At 43.3% G+C, this 14688-nt stretch overlaps 1 protein-coding gene across 1 annotated transcript in view; it reads left to right on the forward strand.

Annotated features, from left to right (window-relative positions):
* stab2 (stabilin 2) overlaps window positions 1-14688 on the forward strand; it is a 181790-nt gene that overhangs the window by 20588 nt on the left and 146514 nt on the right. Inside the window, exons 4-8 of the mRNA XM_043709921.1 lie at window positions 4766-4851; window positions 8025-8094; window positions 10493-10588; window positions 12333-12458; window positions 14019-14215. Of these exons, the coding sequence (XP_043565856.1) occupies window positions 4766-4851; window positions 8025-8094; window positions 10493-10588; window positions 12333-12458; window positions 14019-14215 (575 nt within the window). The remainder of the gene's footprint in view (window positions 1-4765; window positions 4852-8024; window positions 8095-10492; window positions 10589-12332; window positions 12459-14018; window positions 14216-14688) is intronic.

Below are 14688 nucleotides of genomic sequence, written 5' to 3' on the forward strand. Positions count from 1 at the left end.
GAATACTTCAACCCCAGGGCATCAATGTGGACTTCAACAGTTTCCTCATTTTCCCTTCCCCCACCTCACCCTAGTTCCAAACTTCCAGCTCAGCACTGTCCCCATGACTTGTCCGGACTTGTCCTACCTGCCTATCTCCTTTTCCACCTATCCACTCCACCCTCTCCTTCCTGACCTATCACCTTCATCCCCTCCCCCACTCACCCATTGTACTCTATGCTACTTTCTCCCCACCCCCACCCTCCTCTAGCTTATCTCTCCACGCTTCAGGCTCTCTGCCTTTATTCGTGATGAAGGGCTTTTGCCCGAAATGTTGATTTCGAAGCTCCTTGGATGCTGCCTGAACTGTTGATCTCTTCCAGCACCACTAATCCAGAATCTGGTTTCCAGCACCTGCAGTCATTGTTTTTACCTCGCATATGTTCAGGAGTTAGTTGAAGAAAATGTCCCAAGGGCTTTTACAGAGGACCGTTCTGAACCACACATACATTCAGGCAAAAAAGACATAGTAGGTAGCTTGGTCACAAAAATGGGTTGTAAAGGGGAGCTGAAAGGACAAAGTGGACATGGTGTCTTTTAGGGAGAGTCATGTTCACTCATCTGCCAAAACATTAATGAGAAATGCTGGAAAGCGATGTACATTTCCCTTATATGTATTACTTTGACCAAACTGGACACTTACCACTTTTTTTGCTTTGATAAATTTTCTATTATCTTTACATCTAATGAAGAAGATGGATAGATAGATAGATAGATAGACAGATAGACAGATGAATGGACAGTAACAAAAGACCGTACTACTGTACTGGGAGAGTCCGCCTATATTATGTGTTCAAAGCTCTGAATTGGGGTTTAAATCCATGTCTACATTAATGCAACAAAAACAGAAATTGCTGGAAAAACTCAGCAGGTCTGGCAGCATCTGTAGAGAGAAATCAGAGTTAATGTTAGTTCTGAGGAACTGTCACTGGACCCAAAGCATTAACTCTGATTTCTTTCCACGAATGCTGCCAGACCTGCTGAGCTTTTCCAGCAATTTCTGTTTTTGTTGCATTAATGTAGACATGGATTAACCCTTGTTAATCAAGGGTATTATTACGGCAGCTGACAGAATGTTCGAGGACACATCCACTGAGGTAGCTTGGGCTGAAGTTAGAAACAGGAAAGGAGAGTTCACCCTGTTGGGAGTTTTCTATAGGCCTCCTAACTGTTCCAGGGATGTAGACAATAGGATAGCAAAGATGATTCTCGACAGGAGCGAGATTGACAGGGTAGTTGTTACGGGGAATTTTAACTTCCCCAATATTGAATGGGAATACTATAGTCCAAGTAGTTTAGATGGGTCAGTTTTTTTTCAATGTGTGCAGGAGGGTTTTCTGACACAGTATCTAGACAGGTCAACAAGGGACGATGCCATATTGGATTTGGTATTGGGGAGTGTTAGATTTGGAGGTAGGTGAGCACTTTGGCAATAGTGACCACAATTTGATTACGTTTACAATAGCAATGGGCAGGGATAGGTATATACCGCAGAGAAAGAGGTATTACTGGGGGAAAGACAATTATGCTGTGATTAGGCAAGATTTAGGATGCAAAGGATGGGGAAGGAGACTGCAGGGGATGGACACACTTGATATGTGGAGCTCATTCAAGAAACAGCTACTGCGAGTCCTTGATAAGTATATACCTATCAGGCAGGGAGGTAATTGTTGAAAGTGGGGGCCATGGTTTACTAAAGAAGTTGAAGCTCTTGTGAAGAGGAAGAAGAAGGCTTATGTGAGGATAAGTTGTGAAGGCTCAGATAGGGGGCTTGCGTGTTATAAGTTAGTCAGAAAAGATCTAAAAAGAGGGCTAAGAACAACCAGGAGGGGACATGAGAAGATGTTGGTGGATAGGATCAAGGAAACCCTAAGGCTTTCTCTAGGCATATCAGGAATAAAAGAATGACTAGAGTAAGATTAGGGCCAATCAGAGATAGTAGTGGAAAGTTGTGTGTGGAATCTGAGGACATGGGGGAAGCACTTAATGAATACTTTTCGTCAGTATTCACATTGGAAAAGGGCAATGTTAATGAGATTACGGAGATACAGTCTCCAAGATTAGATGGGATTGAGGTTGACAGAGAGGAAGCTTTAGCAATTTTGGAAGATCTAAAAATAGATAAGATGGGATTTATCTTTGGATTCTCTGGGAAGCCAGGAAGGAGATTGCAGAGCCTTTGGCTTTGATCTTTATGTCATCATTGTTGACAGGAGTAGTGCCAGAAGATTCGAGAAAGCAAATGTTGTTCTCCTGTTTAAGAAGGGGAGTTGGGACAATCGTGGTAATTATAGGCCAGTGAGCCTTACTTCGGTTGAAGTAAGGTGTTGGAAAAGGTGATAAGAGATAGGATTTATAATCAACTGGAAAGGAATGATTTGATTGGGAATAGTCAACATCGTTTTGTGAAGGGTAGGTCGTGCTTCACTAACCTTACTGAGTTTTTCAAGAAGGTGACAAAACAGGTGGATAAGGGTAAAGTGGTTGATGTGGTGTATATGGACTTCAGTAAGGCGTTGGATAAAGTTCCACACAGTAGACCATTGCCCAAAATACGGAGTTTTGGGATTGAAGGTGATTTAGTGGTTTGGATCAGAAATTGGCTAGCTGAAAGAAGACAGAGGTTGGTGGTTGATGGGAAATGTTCATCTTGGAGCTCAGTTACCAGAGGTGTGCCACAATGATCTGTTTTGGGGCCACTGCCATTTGTCATTTTTATAAGTGATCTGGATGTGGGCGTAGAAGGATGGGTTAGTAAATTTGTGGATGACACTAAGGTAGGCGGAGTTGTGGATAGTGCTGAAGGATGTTGTGGATTATAGAGGGACATAGATAAGTTGCAGAACTGAGCTGAGAAGTGGCAAATGGAGTTTAATGTGGGAAAATGTGAGGTAGTTAACTTCAGAAGAAATAACAGGAATGCAGAGTATTGGGCTATTGGCAGTGTAGATGAATAGAGAGATTTCGATATCCTGATGCATAAATTCCTGAAAGTTGCCACCCAAGTCAATTGGGCTTTTAAGATGGCATATGGGTGTGTTGGTGTTTATTGATAGGGGGATTGAGTTTTGAATCCATAAGGTCATGCTTCAGCTGTACAAGACACTGATCAGGCCGCACCTGGAGTATTGCGTGCAGTTCTGGTCACTGCGTTATAGGAAGGATGTGGAAGCTTTGGAAAGGGTTCAGATGATACCTGATGTGGAAGGATGGTCTTACGAGGAAAGGCTGAAGGAACTGTGGCTGTTTTCATTAGAGAGAAGAAGGTTGAGAGGCGACTTAATCGAGACGTACAGGATAATCAGAGGTTTAGATAGGGTGGACAGCAGGAGCCTTTTTCCTTGGATGGTGAAGGCTAACATGAGGGGACATAGCTTTAAATTGAACAATGATAGATTTAGGACAGATATTAGGAGTAGTTTCTTCACTCAGCGAGTAGTAGGGGCCTGGAACAGTAGTAGCCTCACCGACATTAAGGGCATTTAAATGGGCTTGGACATATAGATAATAATGGATCAGTGTAGGTTAGGTGGGCATCAGATTATTTTCACAGGTTGGCGCAACATCGTGGGCCGAAGGGCCTGCACTGTGCTGTAACATTGTATGTTCTATGTTCTATGCTGTCGGACCTCTGAGCTTTTCCAGCAATTTTTGCTTTTATTTTTGATTTCTAGCATTAGCAGTTCTTTCAGTTTTTGTCTCCATTGATACAGCTCTTTTTGTAATTTATACTTTCCTCACACTTTTAAGATTTCCTAAATGTGAATCTTATTGTGTTCTGGAAAAATGTGCAATATTTGCGAACTTCCAGAGGAACTTGAGGATTTAAATAGAAATCTACATTGTAGCCAGTGTACAGTGTACAGGAATTAACCTCGTATTAACTAACGTTTGTAAATGTTTGTTCTACCCAGAGCTTTATTCATAATAAAATGCTAATTATATTTTCAATGATATGAAACCAGTTTAATTTTGAGCTGTTTAAACCGCTTGGAGAATATACAGAAGCACATGGCTGTAAACATAAGATAGTGATTGCTAAATCTGATGGAGAATCAAGGAAAAGCTTCTTCACCCAGAGACTGGTAGGAATGTTAAACTCAGAGACTGGTTAAGGTGAACACCCATAGATAGATAGATTCAAGGGGAAGTTGTGTGAGGGAGAAAGGAATAGAATGGTCATCCTGATAGGGGGGGAGCTTGACACCATCCAGGACAAAGCAGCCCACTTGACTGGCACCTCATCCATTCCCTCCACCACCAACACTCAGTAGCAGCAGCGTGTACTATCTACAAGATGCACTGCAGAAATTCACCAACGATCCCAGAGTGCACCTTCCAAACTTGCAACTACTTCCATCTAGAAGGACAAGGGCAGCAGGTACATGGGGACACCACCCCCTGCAATTTCCCCTCCAAGCCACTCACCATCCTGACTTGGAAATATATCGCTATTCTTTCACTGTCACTGAGTAAAAACCCTGGAATTCTGTCCCTTAGGGCATTGTCAACCTACACTACAGAGCTGCAGTGGTTCATGAAGGCAGCTCACCAAGGGCAACTAGGGACGGGCAATAAATGCCGGCCAGCCAGTGATGCCCACGTCCCACGAGGGAATGAAAATTAAACACCAACATTGGCCTGCTGGGCTGAATAGCCCGTTTCTTTGTTGTTGATTGAATGTAATCTGTCTAGAGGTCTGATACTTGGTTTGATATGATTACAGAATGCCCAGGAGGAGCAGCATCCCCTTGTAATAAGAAAGGAGTATGCTTCGATGGCATGGGAGGAACTGGCACATGTAATTGCATGGTAGGTTGGAGCATTAACTGGTAAGTACAAACGAACATCAGAAATAGGAACTGGAGTAGCCCATGTGGCCTGCCAAGCCAACTCCGGCATTCTATAAGATTCTACCCAAGGTAGAATCCTCTCCTTTGCAGCTCCTACCAGCCCGCCTCTCTGATATTTCAATAATCTACTTCCTACTTTATGACTTCCAGTGATCTAGCATCCGCAGCTCTCTGGGACACAGACTTCTAGACATTCACTACCCTCTGGGAGACTAAAGTCCTTCGCTTCTCAGTTTTAGATGAACTTCTCTTTATTCTGTAACTGCATCTCCAAGCTTGAGATTGCCTTGCTAGTTGAAACATCTCAGCGTCTACCCTGTCAAGCCCCCTCAGAATATGGTCTGTTTCAATAAGGTCAACCACTCATTCTTCTAAATTCTAATGAATAAAGGCCTTAGCTCTTAACTCCTTCTTGCTAAGTCAATCTCTTCATCCCAGCAATCATCCTAGTGAATCTCTTTTCAATTGCATCCATTGCCAGCGCATCCTTTCTTAAATAGAGCCCATTCATTGGACAACTATCACTGTCACAAAAATAACTATATATGGTGTTGGTGAGGCCGCATCTGGACTCTACACAAGTCTACACTGTACTCCAGGTGTGGCCTCACCAACACCATATATAGTTACTTGTGTGACAGTGATAGTTGTCCAATGAATGGGCTCTATTTTATTGCAAAGATTGCAGTGAATGGTTAATACTACAGTCACGATAATGAGCTACTTTATCACAGTCATTATCCCCATTGCCAATACCACTCACAATACACTTCTGTTCAATCTCATTCTTCATCAATGCTCCATCGCTGTTGGCATGGTGAGGCACCACCGCGGGTCGCTAGACTCTGGCATTATGAATGCAGAACTTTGGAAATTGGCATGAGATAGTCTTCACCACGTTGAAGGGAGTGACGTTGAGAAAAGGGATTACAAACATAGGTGGACTGGCCAGAAAAGGTTCGCCTTCCCTCTAGAACCCATCAGGGGCTCCTGATTGGGAGAACACTGCAGGATAATGAAGGTACAAAGGCCCCCCGTGAAAGCAATCAAGAAATGAGGGAGGAGGATAAGAATTCAAATGTAACATCTTCCCTTCAGCTATCCTGATCCACATCTCAGTGAAGCAGCTCCAACCAGGCTCTTAATGCAGCCCCCACGGACAAGCAATGTATTCTGACGAAAATCCCAGAAATACTCACCCAGTGAATGGCGATTCCACGATCCAAGCCCTTTTCCTGATCGTTGTGCCCATGGAACCAAAGGTCAATGTGAGAAATTTTCAGCCATGTCGATTCCTTAGTTTGTGAGGATCCCAGACAAGGGCAGTGTTTATGGACTTACAAAGGCATGCAACGTTAAGCACAGTTCTGCTCTGAGGACAAGGGGAAACTGGAAAAGCTGTGAAAAAAACATTTTCAAGTATGACATAGGACTGGCAGATTACACCGATTGAACAGACTAACATTCTTTTATCTAGAAAGGGGAAGACTGATAGAGATCTTTAAAATTATGGGAGGATTTGATAGAATCAATGTAGAAAAGATGCTGGTATTTCTTGAGGGAGTCCAAACCTGGTACTTTAAGTATGAGATGGTGATGTTTTATAGCTCACTCAGTGAGCCGAGGGTGCTCTGGCAGTATACACGTTCCCATGGATAGAAACATAGAAAATAGGAACAGGAGTAGGCCATTCAGCCCTTCGAGCCTGCACCACCATTCAATATGATTATGGCTGATCATGCAGTCTCAGTATACCACTCCCATTTTCTCTGCATATCCCTTGATCCCTTTAGGGAGTCAAGCTCTTTCTTGAATGTATCTAATGAACTTGCCCCAACAACTTCCTTTTGAGGAGAACTCCACAGGTTCGCACAGTGAAGAAATTCTTCCTCATCTTAGTCCTGAATGGCTTACCCCTTATTCTTTGACTTTGACTTTGACCCCTTGTTCTGGACTTCCCCAACATTCTTCCCACATCTAGCCTGTCCTGTCCCATCAGGATTTTATATGTCTCTATGAGATTGCCCCCTCAATCTTCTAAATTCCAGTGAGTACAAGCCCAGTCAATCCAATCTTTCCTCATATGTCAGTCCTGTCATCCGGGAATCAATCCGGTGAACCTCAATCAAAAGAATGTTCTTCCTCAGACCAAAACTGCACATAATACCCAAGGTGTGGCCTCACCAAGGCCCTGTATAACTGCACAAGGCAGCTGTACTCCAATCCTCAAATCGTTTCGCTGTGAAGGCCAGCATGCCATTAGCCTTCCTCATCGCCTGGACCAATAGATAGTGATAGTAGAGGCTTCAATGTTCTTTCCATCAGACAGCTGATAGTCAAACTCAGACGTTTAGTGGCATTACCATATCATTGGGTCCTGATACGGGATTTGAACTGACAGCTTCAAGCTCAGAAACTGGGATGCTGCCCATGATGCCACAAGACTTCCCAAAATGGGATTCAGGGCATGCTTCTGTAATCAGTGGTGAGAAAGTGGAACTCACTACTACAGGGAGTGTTTCAGCTGAATAACAGAGATCAGTTTCAGGGAAGGTTAAATAAGTACACAAGGGAGAAAGGAATAGAAGGTTCGACTGATCGAGTTAGACGGAGAGGGAGGGGTGCAGTTCATGAGAACTGTAAATGCTGGGCTGAATGGACTGTATCAAAGTGAATTCAGTGGAATTTAGCGTGTTTGTAAGTGTTCGGATAAACTGACCCCGAACAGTCAATTGTGATCAGTGCTCCTTACAATGGTTTATACATTAAAGAGTGGGGGTAAGGGTTGGAGGAAGTGACTAAGTAGCTTGATGAGATCTGAATGAATTTGCAAGGGTCACCAAGTCTCAAAACCAAATCCAGCTTCCTGTTTTGACATGTTTCATTGAGTGTTTTCAACAACACTCATTGTTTTTCATGAGACCTGCCTTGAATTTTGATGACTTTGCACATTCCATTACTTGTGAACCATCAAAGCAAAAGCAAAGACCCACACTGGAAATTCTGGTTTGAAAGGAATTTCTCTGACCACCGCCTCCAGTTGGCTTATCAGTCACGTATACAATAAATTATTAACTATTATTCAATGCTAAGTGCCCCTACCTTACAATATTTTGATATTAATTATTGCAGGATGGCTATGCGGGATTAGCGTGTGAGAAATGTGCCAAAGAGACCTCATACGGACCTGATTGTGTTTCTGGTGAGATACAGCATTTTATACATTCTTTCATTTGCTCTTGGGTGTGGACATCACTAGCATGGCCAGCTGATATTACCCATCCCTGGCTGCCAATGGGAAAATGGTGGTGAACTACCTTCTTGAACCACGATGGTCTACGTGTGTATCTGTTAGACAGGGAGCATCAGGATGTTAACCCAGTGACAATAAAGGAACAATGATCTTTTCCAAAGCAATTTGTTGTTTGACATGGAGGAGAATATTCATGTGAATAGATTCCCTTGCGACTGCTGCCCTTGTCAGTCTCGGCAGTAGTGGTCATGGCTTTAGTAGGTGCTGGTGAAGAAGTATTGGTCACATTTTGCCCTGCATCTTATAAATAGATGGCTGCACACTGTTGCCACTGTGCATTGGTTGTGGAGGGACTGAATGCTTAAGTTAGGGCATAGGTACCTACTGAGCAGCTGCTTTCTCCAGGTTGATGTCAGGTTTCTTGAGTGTTGTTAGAGCTGCAAGTGGGGAGTATTCTATCATATTCCTGATGAAGGGCTTTTGCCCAAAACATCCATTTTCATGCTCCTCGGGTGCTGCCTGACCTGCTTTTCCAGCACCATTCTAATCTAGACTCAGTATCCTATCATACTCCTGCCTAGTGTCTTGTACATGGTGGGCAAATAGCAGGTCAGTCAGTTCCTACAAAATTCATAGGCTTCGAGCTAAGTTTCTGAAGTGGCAGTCTAAACATGAAAGATAATAAATGTTAAAAATATATAAACACAGAAAATGTTGGGAATACTTAGCAAGTAGAAGATTTTTTGTCAGACCTGTGAAAAGTTAGAGAGGTAACGAGTTTTAAGAAAGTGGAAAGGTGAGGGGAGTAAGGAGGAAAATGGAGAGACTGAGATAATGGAGGGTATAATTGAGTAAAAACTGATGGAAATGGCAAAGTGATAATGGAACAGTAAAGATGCAAAAGATGGGTCTAGTGGAAGTGCAAATGACAATGCAGATCCAGTACAAGTCTGGAATGTGGATTTGCCGGATGTGTCAGCTGTGGTGCAGTAGGTATCATTTTAGTCTCTGAATGTTGAGATTCTGAGTCCAAGTCCCTCGCCAGGCCTTGACTGCAACGATCAACGGTTTGGCGGAGGCACTTTCTTTCAGACACAATGATAAACTGACACCTTGTCTACCCCTCAGGAGGGTGTAAAAGATTCCCTGGCTCTATCTGATTGAAAGCAATGGAACTATCTTCAATATCCTGGGTCAGCATTGACCCCTCAATTAACACAATTTGTTCACTGCCACATTGTTGTTTATGGAATCACTCTGTGCACGAATGGGCTTTGATATTTCCTGCAAACTGTAATTCTGTTTCAGAAGTACTTTGAGATATCCAATGAGTGCAAAACTCAAAGATTCGTAAAGGTTGTAAAGTGCCTCATTGGAACATGAGGTGTCAGGACTTGACCTTCAAAAGTAGCAACGTTAGAATTGGAATTTCTGAGGTGTCAGAGAGCATATTTTTGATTCTACTCATGTAAGAGATTGAGAATAATGTCCAGAACTTGGCCCAGTGGCATTCCAGTCTACTTCAGATGGTCCATTAAATTCCATTTGGAGAGTACTTCTTAAGGTAATCCAACTGCCTCAAGTCATAGGGATGTACAGCATGGAAACAGACCCTCCGGTCCAACCCGTCCATGCCGACCAGATATCCCAGCCCAATCTAGTCCCACCTGCCTATGAAACATCACTGGGAAATATTTTCTTTTTGTACTCTTGACAGGCACATTGTGACTTGCTGTGAATCCTCTTGGAGGCCTTCTATAGGCCTTCTGTGCCTTTACAAGATTCAGATGTCAACTCTCCAGGGATTTTCAAGAATTGAACATAAATCTGCTGAACACTGTGGCAAGCAACATTTAGGAGAACATCATAGGGCCCTTTAAAAAGTGGGTTCATTTGCCAGTTAGCTGTGGGGATGCAGGCGACTATGAGGTTGGACATGCAAGAGCACTAAGAGTGGATATGCTCAGCTGAGCTGCCTGAGATGGAACTTTATTGATGAAATCAACATAAACATGGCCCAGCAGAGTTTGAAGCTCCATTATTAGGTCAAGCTAATTAATGCTGAAGGACAGGTTGGGGGGGGGGGGGGGGGGGTGGGTTTGATACCTCCTCCAGAAGTGGCGTAGCGGTGGTGCAATTGAGACTGAGCAACATCTCATTTTAGCATCTTTCTCTTCTGTCCTTTTGAACGTCCTCAGGGATTCAGAGTGACAAGGATCCAATGAGTGCATTACGTTAATCATTGTTAAAGTCCCAAGAGACATCAGAGTGAGAAATGTCACATGCGTTGTAAAATGTTGCATCTATCTCTGTGATTTCAAAGAGCATCGATCTCTTCCTTTCGCAGAATGTGAATGTGTTCATGGAGTCTGCAAAAGTGGAATTGCTGCAGATGGCACATGCACGTGTTATTCTGGCTACACAGGAGCCAAGTGTGACCAAGGTAAGGACAATACAATGATCTGTTAGAGTAAAAACATCATGTACCATCAAGGTAAGGTAATATTCGTGGGGCACATTTTATATCAGCATTTATCCTTAGTCAAAAAAAAAGCTCAAAGGACCAATGCGTATGCTATTGAGCTGGGCTGTGATTACTCGGTGTGTGAATTTTTGTACCTGGAGGCAATCATTTATTAGCGTCTGAATGTTGCTAATAGTCTTAGGAATTCGTACTATATTTATCAGGACAAAGTTACATCATTGTGGGGTCACTCACAAGTTTACTTAAGGCTGGAGCCCATATTATGGGTTAGCATTAACACTCGTTCTGCTAAAGTGAAGCCAGATTCACGGAGCGCAGGAGCAGCTCAAGACCAGGAGAAGGTATTGTCAGTTACACTGAGAGTCACTAATAACTAGCAAAGACAGTATCCTTATGTATCAGTGCTCAGAACAAAGAACAAAGAACAAATCAGCACAGGAACTGATCCTTCGGCCTTCCAAGCCTGTGCCTAGACATTTTGCCCTTCCATATTAAAATGGTCTTCACTTGTAGGATCCATATGCCTCTATTCCCTTCCTATTCATGTATTCATCCAAGTGTTTCTTGAATGCTGCTATTGTGTCTGCTTCCATCACCTCGTCTGGCAGTGTGTTCCAGACACTCACCACCCTTTGTGTGGAAAACATGCCTTGCACTTTGAACCTGTGACCCCTCCATTCTGGGAAAAAGACCTCATAATTTCCACTCTATCCATGCCAATCACAATTTTATAAACTTCTATCAGGTCGCCCCTCAACGTCCTGCGTTCCAGTGAAAACAAAACCAGTCTACCCAAACTTTCTTCCCAGTCCAGTGTCCTGGACAAATATATCCCTCAGCTAACACCTTTGGAAAATCTCTGTTTGTGGAAGAGAGGTGTTTGCCAAAAATTGATTACCACAATTCTTAAATTACCTCAATGACCAGATTGTAAATAAAAGTACAAACTGACTGGTTGTTTATGGTGCTATATAAATGCAAGTTTATTCTCTCTCTCTCTCATGCACCATCCAATACAAAAGAACAACTTGCCTTTGGTTAGCACATTTAACATGTTCTGAGACTTTCATAGAATCCCTACAGCATGGAAACAGGCCCTTCGGCCCAACAAGTCTATACCAATCCTCTGAAGACTAATCCACCCAGACCTAATCCCCTACTCTATTATTCTACATTTGCTCCTGACTAATGCACCTAGCCTACACATACCTGAACACCATGGACAACTTAGCATGGTCAAATTCACCTAACTTGCACATCTTTGGATTGTGGGAGGAAACTAGAGCACCCAGAGGAAACCCATAAAGATACGGGGAGTATGTGCAAACTCCACACTAACAGTCGACAGAAGCTGGAATCAAATCCGGGTTCCTGGCGCAGTGAGGCAGTAGTGCTAACCACTGAGCCAGCATGCCACCCTCAAGTGTGTTACCAAATGAAACGTTACACCAAGCCATGTAAGCACCACTGACAGCCAAACAAGGTGAGTTTTAAGGAGGGTCTTGAAGTTGGAAAGAAAGATCGAGATAGTGGACTGGTTTAGAGAGGGTCTGGGCAGCAGAATAAAAAAGTCTTTAGTGATGGAGTGATGGAAATCGGGGCTGCTCAAGAGGTCTGAACAGACGCAAGAATCAACTGGAATCTCTGCAACATTCCTGTTGCGTTTGCAAAGTGTGTCAAGTCTCTTTCTTGATCTTTTAAGCCATACCCGCTTGTCGGGCACTACAGTGTCCAGAAAATACAAGATGTTCTGAAGAAGCAGTAACTGGAAAGTTAGTGTGTGAATGTTTACCTGGCTATCATACCCAAGGAAGCACAACATGTGAACGTAAGTGCTTATTATGCTATTGACTACAAGCGAATGTGTAAAACCCTTATGTTTGTGGAAAAAAAACATAAATGGGGAAAAAAACCAGAAAGAACTGTGAATGCTGGAAATCAGAAACAGAAGCAGAAACTGCTGGAAAAGCTCAGAGGGTTTGGAGAACTGAAGAAGAGTCACTGGGCCCGAAACGTTAACTCTGATTTCTCTTCACAGATGCAGCCAGACCTGCTGATTTTTCCAGCAATTTCTGCTTTTGTTCCCATTAATAATTGGGTTTAGTAATTTTAATTGTACTAGAACATTTTAGAATGAGTAACATTTGCGCCACACATATGCCAAGCAATGGCCAACTCCAATGAGAGACAACCTAACCACTGCTCTTGGTTTCAATGGATTACCATTATCAACATCCTGGGGTTACCATTGACCAGAAACTCACTGGACTCACCAAGTAAACACAGTGGCTACTACAGCTGATGAGAAGCCAGGAATACTATGGTGAGTAATTCAGCTCCTGACTCCCCAAAGCCTGTCCACCATCTACAAGGCACAAGTCAGGAGTGTGATGGAATACTCACCACTTGCATGGACGGATGCAACCCCCACAACACTCAAGAAGCTTAACACCATCAATGACAAAGCAGCCCACTTGATTGGCACCACATCCACAAGCATCCATTCCCTCCACCACTCAGTAGCAGCAGTGTGTACCATCAATAAGATGCACTGCAGAAATTCACCAAAGATCCTTAGACAGCACCTTCCAAACTCCCGACCACTTCCCTCTAGAAGGACAAGGGCAGCAGATACTTTCAAGTTCCCCTCCAAGCCACTCACCATCCTGATTCGCTGTTCTTTCACTGTTACTGGGTCAAATTCCTGGAACTCCCTCCGTATGGGCATTGTCAGGTGGACCAAGAAGGCATCTCGCCACCGTCTCCTCAACAGCAACAAGGGACAGGCAATAAATACTGGTCCAGCCAGTGACAACCCACAGGGAATTTAAAAAAAAGGAACATGAAGTAATAAATGAAGGAATTAGCTTGTTTAGCCATGGCCTGTTTGAATTCAGTTTGCCTCTGAATTCCTTATCGAGTTCTGGGTTCAAGCAGCAGCCTGGGAGTTGAGCTGAAATGTTCAGGCTGACAGTCCATGCAATACTGAGGGACTGCGGTACTGTTGGAGATGGATTAGACAGTAAATCAACACTCTTTCTGACCGTCTAGGTTGATGTCACTGTCTTAAGAGCTCCCCCAGTGTCCTGGCCAATACTTATCCTCAGATGACAGCACTGAAACAAATGGTCATTATCATATTGCTGTTTGTTGAATCTTGCTGTGCACAAATTGGCTGCTGTATTGCAGCAACAACTACACTTCAAAAAGACTTTTGTTGGCTGTAAAACGCTTTGTGAGAGTCTGGCGATCATGTAAAGAGCTATAGAAATGCAATCCTTCCTTTCTTTTGACTAAGTGGGTAACACAGATTTAGTTCATTGTATACAGTTTGATGTCAAATGTGTACAAAAGGAATTAAATATAAGCAACAATATTTTTCTTTCAGCCATTAATCCTTGTCTTCAAAATCCCTGTGGCTCCAATGCTGTATGCATTTACCTGGCACCTGACACTTATACCTGCTCTTGCCATGAGGGTTACCGTGGTGATGGACAGATCTGCCTACCCATTGATCCGTGCCAAAACCATTTTGGGAACTGCCCGACGAACTCAACGGTTTGCCATTATGATGGCCCCGGAAAGGTTGGTTCTTATCCTGTTTACAGTGAGCTCCTGTGGTCCACTTCAGGATTCAATGAGAGTCTCCCTACGCTCCAACCAAGTGCTAAGTTAGGCAGAACACAATTATGTATGTGCCCGCTAATGGTTATTAAACCAGACCCTCCACCCACACTCATTAGGGCAGTGGGTAGCAGGCATGATGTTTTCAATCAATATCATATTTCCAAAAGTGAAATGGGCCCTAAATGCATAGCTGCTTGTATTTGTTTTCCCTCATGGTTTCAGAGTCTGTTATCTGTTGTGTAACTGCAACAGCTTCTAGTCTTCAAAGTCTGTGAGAAGATTTGTAGCTCGGGTGCTCGTTGTTGTGGTTCTGTTCGCCGAGCTGTGAATTTGTGTTGCAGACGTTTTGTCCCCTGTCTAGGTGATATCCTCAGTGTTTGGGAGCCTCCTGTGAAGTGCTTCTAGTCTATAGCACAGTTAAGTTGATTAAG

This window comes from Chiloscyllium plagiosum, chromosome 19 (genome assembly GCF_004010195.1).
Source record: "Chiloscyllium plagiosum isolate BGI_BamShark_2017 chromosome 19, ASM401019v2, whole genome shotgun sequence".
In the NCBI taxonomy this organism is placed as follows: Eukaryota; Metazoa; Chordata; class Chondrichthyes; order Orectolobiformes; family Hemiscylliidae; genus Chiloscyllium; species Chiloscyllium plagiosum.